This window comes from Parus major, chromosome 3 (assembly GCF_001522545.3).
Source record: "Parus major isolate Abel chromosome 3, Parus_major1.1, whole genome shotgun sequence".
NCBI lineage: Eukaryota > Metazoa > Chordata > Aves > Passeriformes > Paridae > Parus > Parus major.
The window spans coordinates 109,634,913-109,643,740 of record NC_031770.1 but is presented as its reverse complement, the minus strand read 5'-3'; the positions used below and the strand labels follow the sequence as shown (position 1 = coordinate 109,643,740).

The 8,828-nt window shown below is 53.4% G+C and overlaps 1 protein-coding gene across 1 annotated transcript in view; it reads left to right on the top strand.

Moving 5' to 3' along the window:
- Positions 1-1,906: 1,906 nt before the first annotated feature.
- The window catches only part of MCM3 (minichromosome maintenance complex component 3), an 11,396-nt gene continuing 4,474 nt past the window's right edge, over positions 1,907-8,828 (top strand). The window contains exons 1-9 of the mRNA XM_015622675.3: positions 1,907-2,186; positions 2,616-2,728; positions 3,303-3,511; positions 4,013-4,143; positions 4,362-4,600; positions 5,290-5,398; positions 5,997-6,150; positions 7,201-7,332; positions 8,236-8,444. Coding sequence (XP_015478161.1) covers positions 2,106-2,186; positions 2,616-2,728; positions 3,303-3,511; positions 4,013-4,143; positions 4,362-4,600; positions 5,290-5,398; positions 5,997-6,150; positions 7,201-7,332; positions 8,236-8,444 — 1,377 coding nt within the window. The 5' untranslated portion in view covers positions 1,907-2,105. The remainder of the gene's footprint in view (positions 2,187-2,615; positions 2,729-3,302; positions 3,512-4,012; positions 4,144-4,361; positions 4,601-5,289; positions 5,399-5,996; positions 6,151-7,200; positions 7,333-8,235; positions 8,445-8,828) is intronic.

Here is an 8,828-nt window from a genome sequence, read left to right as displayed (position 1 = left end):
GAAATAGAAATAGAAATAGAAATAGAAATAGAAATAGAAATAGAAATAGAAATAGAAATAGAAATAGAAATAGAAATAGAAATAGAAATAGAAATGCCAGGAAACAGAAAGTTGCCAGAAACAGAAGTGACAGTGCCAAAGGTTTTCTCTGTTCATTCTTTGTGCTTTCTCCACTCATGAAAACAAGAAATGTCCATCAAATCAGAGGGAAGGGGTGGATTTGAGGAGCAGATGGAGGGAAATGGGTCCTGCTGAGTGTGCAGAAGCAGGGAGGGTATTCCAGCTCAGGGAACATCTCTGGAGCTAGCAGGGAAACCTGGAAGAGTAAAGGGAAAAATAAAAATAAAATTAAAAAAAAAAAAGAAAAATGAAAAGAAAAAAAAAGGAAAAGGAAAAGGAAAAAAAAGAGATAAAGGAAGAGAACAGCAATAGAGCATAAAATCCTTTATTTCTGCCAACCTACCAAACTGAATACTCCATCAAATTATTCCAGAGGAGGGCTAAAAGACCTCAAAAGGAAACTCCAAACTTTCACTTTGACACGGAGCAATGTGAAAAAAATCTCTCTGGAGCAGGACAAATACCCAGGCCTTGGGCTGCACGAATCCCAAACTGGCCACAGAGTTACCAGGCGTTTCCAGCGAGTGATCTGATCCAGGCACACAAACAGAAAATGGGAAACGGGGCAAAGGCTGTTTCCTGCTCCTCTTCCGAAACAAGAATCGCAGCTGCTCCCTCTGGAGAGATCAGGCAGTGGGAATTCTGTGCCTCGACATTTGCACAGCCCAGCACAGCCCGGGGTGAATATTTATTCCCAGGATTACCCTGGAAAAACTGCTGTGAGCTACAATATCCAGCGGACACGGCCAAGTTTGTGTGCCCGGTATGCCTTGCTGATCAAAATTTATTTTTTCATGCTTTTTATTCTATTTTTAAACACAGTTTAGATAAAGATTTTTAAGGGATACCACGATTTTTTTTTTTTTAAGGGCGAGCAGCAGATTTCCTGTAGGCAGCGGCACCTTTTGATTCCTGTCTACAGCAGCCTCTTAGGAGACTTAAAGGAAGCTTGGAAAAAAGAGGGAAAGGGAGTTTTTACACAAGCAAATAGCGATAGGACAAGGGGGGACTGGTTTTTAACTCGCTGGAGGGCAGGGTTAGGTGGAATATTGGGGAAAAAAATCCTTCCCTGTGAGGGTGGTGAGTCCCTGGCACAGGGTGCCCAGAGAAGCTGTGGCTGCCCCCGAATCCCTGGAAGTGTCCAAGGCTGGGCTGGACAGGGCTTGGATCAGCCTGGGATAGTGGAAGATGTCCCTGCCCATGACAGGGGATTGGAATGAGATGAGCTTTAAGGTCCCTTTCCACTCAAACCACTCTGTGATTCCCAAGACACATCCAAAATCGCCTTTTCCATTCCAAATACCACGGGACCTGTCGATTTTGTGTGTTCACCCCCAAACTGCTGGAGTCACACCAGGTCCACGTTAAAGGAAAAAGCAACTCCCACGCAGCCTGTACGGGGTGAAAACACCCGGAAGCGGGGCTCCCCAAAATACAGTATAAAAACATAACCCTCCGTTAGTTTTTAATTAGTTTTTGTTGGGCTTTTCTTGGTTTGGGATTGCCTCTGGGTGTTCTTGTTGTTTTCGTGTTTGCTTTTTAAATTATTTTTTTTTCCCAAAGCGGCATTTCCGACCCCTCGGTGACTTCCAAGAGCCGGAACCGGGATGAGATCCGATCCCCCGTACCCCTGGCCCCGCCCCTTGCACCGCCCCCGCACGTTGATAGGTTGACGTTCTTGTCCATCAACCTGTCCTCGCTCCATTGGCTGTCGCTGGGCGGTGTTGACCAATCAGCAGCGTAGAGGGGCGGGCCGAGGGCGGATTTCCCGCTCGGTGGCGGGAAAAGAGCTGCGTTTGGCGCGAAACGGACGCGCGGCGGGGACGGATCGCGGGGCCCGAGCGGATTCCGGGGTCTGAGCGGATCGCGGGGCCTGAGCGGATCGCGGGGCCAGCCCGGCTCCCCTCGGCTCCCACCGCCTTCCCCGGCAGCAGCGGGAGCGGCAGCAGTGGCGGAGGAATCCTAACCCAGGGCGTCCCGGTAGAATGGCGACGCCGGCGGCCGGGCTGGAGGATGCGGAGCTGCGGGAGGCGCAGCGCGATTACCTCGATTTCCTGGACGATGAGGTGAGACGGGCCGGGAGGTGCGGGTGCTGCGTCCCCTCCATGTCCCTCGGGGTTGGGAAACACCTAATCCATGTCACCTCCCCCCTGTATCCTTAGGGATTCGGAAGCATCTCATCCCCATGTCTGCTCCCGAAGTTTGGGAACAGCTGGTCCCTGTGCCCATCCGCCCCCTCCATATCCGTTCCCCCGGGAGTTGAGAACCACCTGATCTTTGTAGCCCAGGGAGCTGGGATATCCTGGTCCCTGTGTCCCCCCCCATTCCTACCAGGGGTTAGGGAGCACCTGGTCCCTGTGTTGCCCCTTCCTGTTTAGCCGGTGGGATAAAGGGGATCCAGCTCTGCAGGAATGGGCTCCTGGGGGGTTTTTCACACAGGCGGACATGCAAAGTGAGTTGATTTTTGGGTGTCTTTCCCCCACTCCCACTTGCAGGAAGACCAAGGGATTTACCAGAGCAAGGTCCGGGACATGATCAGTGACAACCAGTACCGGCTCATCGTCAACATCAACGACCTGCGGCGCAAGAACGAGAAGAGAGCCAGCAGGTGGGTGTGGGGCACTGGAGCACCTGGGGCACTGGGCCTGAGAGGGGTTTCAGAGGTTCAGCCCTGGTTCTGCAGATCATTTGTCACAAGAAAGCTCCAAACCTTGTCCTCTGGTTTGGGCCTCCAAGCCAGGGCCTCCCCAACCTCACAGAGAACAACTCCTTCCCAATATCCTGCCTAACCCTTCCCTCTGGCAGCAGGAAGTCATTCCCCCTTGTTCCAAGTCCCTGTCCAGCTGTCTCAAAGCCCCTTTAGGCACTGGAGGGGGCTGTGAGGTCTTCTCAGTCTTCTCCAGGCTGGACAACCCCACTTCTCTCAGCCTTTTTGAGGATGCTCAGGGATATTCTGGGCCAGCCTTGCCAGTCTGGCCAGGGTTGTGTGAGGCTCTCTCGATATGCTTGGAATTGTTCTGCTCCTGGCTGTTGGTGCCAGCACACCTCACACAGAGCTGTGATGGACTTTGCTTTTCTTCACCTCCTGCTCCTGGTAAACTTGTGGAGCAAGCTGGGCTGTGGGCAGAGTGTTGAGGAGGAAGGGTTTGACCTGTGTGCTTTGTCACCTCCCTGTGCTGCAGGCTCCTGAGCAATGCCTTCGAGGAGCTGATCGCCTTCCAGCGTGCCCTGAAGGATTTCGTCGCCTCCGTCGACGCCACCTATGCCAAGCAGTATGAGGACTTCTACATCGGGCTGGAGGGCAGCTTTGGCTCCAAGCACGTGTCCCCACGGACACTGACAGCCTGTTTCCTCAGCTGCATCGTCTGCGTGGAGGGCATCGTGACAAAGTGTGAGACTGAGGGACACCCAGGGGCTGCGGCTGTGGAGGGGCCAGGGGTTTGCTGTGGAGGAGCTGGAGCCCTCCAGAAGCTCTGGCATGGAGAGGGACCTGGGACAAGGGCCTGGAGGGACAGGGGGAATGGCTTCCTGCTGCCGGAGGGCAGGGATAGATGGGATATTGGGAAGGAATTGTTCCCTATGAGAGTGGGGAGGCCCTGGCACAGGATGCCCAGAGAAGCTCCCATCCCTGGAAGTGTCCAAGGCCAGGTTGGACAGGGCCTGGAGCAACCTGGGATCGTGGAAGGTGTCCCTGCTTGCCTGGGCCAGGGAATAGGGAGCTTAGCTGAAGGTCTTGAGTGTTGGGGTGGTCTTTAAAATCAGCAAACCCTATCCACGTTTGACAGGGAGTTGTGATCCAAGTGCATTTTAGTGTTGGAGACCCTTTTGGGGGCTGTCTGCTGACAGAGGGGTGGGACATTCCACCCCTAAGTCCTCTCTTTTCCAACCCCAGGCTCTCTGGTGCGTCCGAAAGTCGTCCGGAGTGTCCATTATTGCCCAGCCACCAAGAAAACAATAGAGCGCCGATACACAGACATGACCTCCCTGGATGCTTTCCCATCCAGCTCCATCTACCCTACCAAGGTGAGGTGAAGCAGCAGCAGGTTCCTCTAGGGAGAATGTGCCAGCTTCAGTGTGGAGCTGGTGAGCCCCATTCTCCAGTCCCGCTAAACAACCCTTTCCAGCGGCCTTGTGCAGGTTGGGTGATGCAGCCTGTGTTCCCTTCTCTCAGCTGACCCCAGCTCTCCTCCCTGCTCTCCTGAGAAATGGTGCTCATTGTCTAATTTGGGTTCCTGCTTTAGGATGAAGAGAACAACCCGCTGGAGACAGAGTTTGGCCTCTCAGTCTACAAGGACCACCAGACCATCACCATCCAGGAGATGCCTGAGAAGGCCCCGGCGGGGCAGCTGCCACGCTCGGTGGATGTGGTTCTGGACGATGACCTGGTGGACAGAGTGAAGCCTGGGGACCGCATCCAGGTGGTGGGGACGTACCGCTGCCTGCCAGGGAAGAAAGGAGGCTACACTTCAGGCACTTTCAGGTGGGTCTTCCTTGGGCTTCAGCCCTCTCACCCTGCTTGGCTGGGTCTCTGGAAGGTGAGGTCTGGCAGGTGGCCATCAGAGAGTTGGGTCAAACAGTGGCTTAAATCACCTGGAAGTGGTTTGTGCCTTCATCCTATTTAGCAGATAAGCTGAGTTGGAAAGGACCCACAAGGATCATCGAGTCCATTTCCTGGCTGTGCACAGGACACCCCAACAATCCCACCCTGTGCAGCCCTGAGAGCATTGTCCAAACTCTCCTGGAGCTCTGGCAGCCTTGGGACTGTTCCCATTCCTTGGGGAGCCTGGGCAGTGCCCAACCACTCTCTGGTGGAAGAACCTTTCCCTGATATCCAACCCAAACCTCCAGCTGTTCCCTTGGGTCCTGTCACTGGTCTCCAGAGAGGGATTGATGCCACTTCTCTGCTTCCCCTCGTGAGGAAGCTGTAGACTGTGGTGAGGTCTCCCCTCACATTGTGCAGCTGTGACTTCCAGCTGTGCCCAGAAGGGTTTGGGTGCTTTTAAAGGATTCTCCACTGATGGTCCAGCACAGTCGGATCAAGGGTGCTACAGCTGTCAAAGCTTCCCACCCCCTTCCGGGGCTTCCTAGAGCAAGTGATGGCCCTGTGGAAGCTTCTGCTGTGTCTCTGTGGGGTTTTCCGAGCTGAGCACAGCTGTGTCCATTCTCCAGGACTATCCTCATTGCCTGCCATGTGAAGCAGATGAGCAAAGACGTCCGGCCTCTCTACTCTGCTTCAGACGTGGCCAAGATCAAGAGATTCAGCAAGAGCCGCTCCAAGGTATCTAAGTCTTGTGTCCAGGCATGAAGTTACAGCTTGGCATGTGGCTAAGGAGGTTCTTGTTGGATTGCAAGTAACTTCAACCCTCTTAGCAGGTTGTTGGATTTTCTAATTAATTTTCTTGGAATTTTCTGCTTGGACTGTGATCAGGCCCTGTGTTTTTTCTTGCTGCTTCTGTACTGCTTGCAGGGCATCCTTCCTGCTGGCAGCTCTGCTGTGTCTTGACCCTACCAGCAGGTTTCCAGGGAGTTTCCTCTGCAGGAGAAACACCAATTTTCTCACCCCAGACTGAGATAATGGGGTTCTGCCCCAGCCTCTCATGCTCAGAGCTTTCCTTTGTAGCACAGCGAGGAGCAAGCCTTGCTCTCACTGCTTCCAGTGCTTGTTTGGGTGACAGTGACAAGATGGTCCTGTCAGGTAAATCCCACTGTGAAAGAAAACTCTGGCCAACAGTTTTCTCCTTTCCAGATAATTTTCATCCATGTGGCTCTGTGATAGGAATAAGCTGAAATTTGGGCTGAAAGGGTCTTTTAAAGTATTGCTTGTTCTTGCTTGCTCCAGCCCACGTGACAGGTGTGCTCTGCCTCTTCTGCCTTAGGATATCTTTGACCAGCTGGCCAGATCCCTGGCTCCCAGCATCCATGGGCACGAGTACATCAAGAAGGCCATTCTCTGCATGCTGCTGGGAGGGGTGGAGAAGATCCTGGAGAACGGGAGCCGCATCCGAGGAGACATCAACATCTTGCTGATAGGTCTGGGAGGGCTGGGGAGAGGCACCCTTGGGTGGTGTTGTTGGGGGTGAGGTGAAGGATTCTGGAGTTTTGTGGAGTAGCTGAGGTTAGACAGGGCAGTTCTGGAGGTTCATGGCCCAGGGATTGTGCAGGGCTGAGCTGGTGTCACTGGTAGGTCAGGTTGCTTTGGAACTTGTCCAGTTGGTTTTGAACATATCCAGGGATGGAGATGTGTCCAGATACGGAGTCATCAGCACCAGAAAGATGTGAGTGCACAGGATACCTTGGACAAGAATGCAAGGACTGGACCCGCCCTACTCTGGAGTCAGGCTGGGAGAGCTGGGGGTGTTCAGCCTGAAGAAGTCTCCAGGGACACCTTGGAGACCCTTCCAGTGCCTAAAGGGGCTCCAGGAGAGCTGGAGGGGGATGTGGGACAAGGGCCTGGAGGGACAGGACACAGGGAATGGCTTCCCATGACCTCAGGGCAGGGATGGATGGGATATTGGGAAGAAATTCCTCTCTGTGAGGATGGGGAGGCCCTGGCACAGGGTGCCCAGAGAAGCTGTGGCTGCCCCTTGGAAGCATCCAAGGCCAGGTTGAATGGGGCTTGGAGCAACCTGGGATAGTGGAAGGTGTCCTGGCCCATGGCAGGGGTTGAAACGAGGTGACTTTCAATGTCCTTTCGAACCTAAACCATTCCATGGTTCTAGGGGATCCCATGACCTCTGTGAGCTGTTATCCTGGTGTTTGCCCATGGTCAAGGATACTTTTTTTTTTGTTTCTGCAGTCCCATTGGGGTTTCCTATATTCTGAACTGTCCCCTGAATTGCCTCTTGTCCCATCCTCATAGCCTCAAGTCTCTTATCTCCATCAGTTTCCTCCCATGGGATTATAGATGATGCTGGGAAGATCATCTGCTTACCTTATTTTATGAAGCCTGAACAAAACCCTTCTGTCCCCTTTCCCCTCCACCCACCCCTGCTCTGAACACCCCCAAACCAGACCCAGGTTGATGGTGCAGTTGGTACCTGAGGGATGAGTTATTCCTAAATGTGCCATTCCCCATCCCAGGAGACCCTTCTGTGGCCAAATCCCAGCTGCTGAGGTACGTGCTGTGCACGGCACCCCGGGCCATCCCCACCACCGGCAGGGGCTCCTCCGGCGTCGGCCTCACCGCTGCCGTCACCACGGACCCAGAGACAGGTGAGGAGCATTGGGGTGATGGCTGTTAACTCCTGGGGGACACTCTGTGACATCCTAGGCTGCTGATATCGATGATCTGGGAGGTCTTTTCTAGCCTTAGTGCTTTTATGATTTTTGTTCTGCAGTGACACTTGCAGGACTTGCTCCACCAGAAGCTTTATGGTAGTGATCATTCGGGATCATGGAATGTTTTGGGGTGTTTTCTCCATTTCTCTTAGGTGCTGGTTTTCTTTACTCTTCTTCCACTTGGTGCCACATTTGAGGGCTAGCAGCAGCCTTCCTCATGGGAAGACATTCCTAACCCTGGTCCTTATGAAGCCTTGAGGGGCTGCCTAGAGCAGAGGCTAGACAGTGTTAAAGGAATCATGTAGGTATTTATTAAAAATGCCTTCAAAGGATGCACCTTGGGCAGTACAAGAGCCTGGCCGAGGTTCCACCCAAGATGGATCACACATTTTCACATTTTTATAAGTTTTGGTCCATTTACATACTGGGGTTAATTGTCCAATTACAGCTTCAGTTAATGAAGTCCCATCCTCCCAGATTGCTCTCCTCAGCTTGCTGTTATTTATACTTTCTGTGCCCAAAGCTGCAATGGTGTCCTTGGTTCTCCAGCTGGAAAAGGATTGTTTTGTCTTAACTAAACTGTGAGGGGAGCTTGCTAACACTTTATGTGAAGTTCAGAGTTATATTCTCATGCAGTACAGAATCTGGAAAATATAAAAGCTAAAACCTAAGGCATCGTGTTCCCTAAGCATTCTCTCTGCTGTAGGGTTGGGTCAGAGAGCAGCCCAGAAGGCTGCTGCTGCTCCTTGAGGTTCCCCTCATCCCAGGGGTGATGGGAATGGCAGGGCAGATGTGTAGGGCCGGTGGGTGACCCTGTTTTCCCCCGTCCCGTGCCAGGGGACCGGCGCCTGGAAGCGGGAGCCATGGTGTTGGCCGACCGGGGCGTGGTGTGCATCGACGAGTTCGACAAGATGTCCGATATCGACCGCACGGCCATCCACGAGGTGATGGAGCAGGGACGGGTCACCATCGCCAAGGCCGGCATCCAGGCCCGCCTCAACTCCCGCTGCAGCGTCCTGGCCGCCGCCAACCCCGTCTACGGCCGGGTGAGCGCTGGTGTTACCCTGCCCCGGAGAAGGGAGGGTGCTGGGGGGAGGCAGCTGCTGAATTCCCAAAGATCCCCCAAACCAGTGACTTGGATGCATAGCACAGCAACCTTGTTGTTGGTTTGGTGTCTGTTGTGGTCATGGCTTTGCTGGAGGAGAGAGGACCTCCTGGGGTTTCTCACCCTGTTTTGGTTCTTCCTGGGTGTTGAGGCAGCCCAGTGGATCCTAATGCTGGTGGTGAGCCTCAGTCTTGGTGTCTGATCAGGGATTGCAAAAAATACTTGTTTTCCTTGGAAATAAGAGCCTTGCAGGATGAGGAAAGGTGGCTGTACTGCTGCAGCAGGCTGGGTTTGGTGTGGTGTCAAGCTGCCAGCACATCCATCC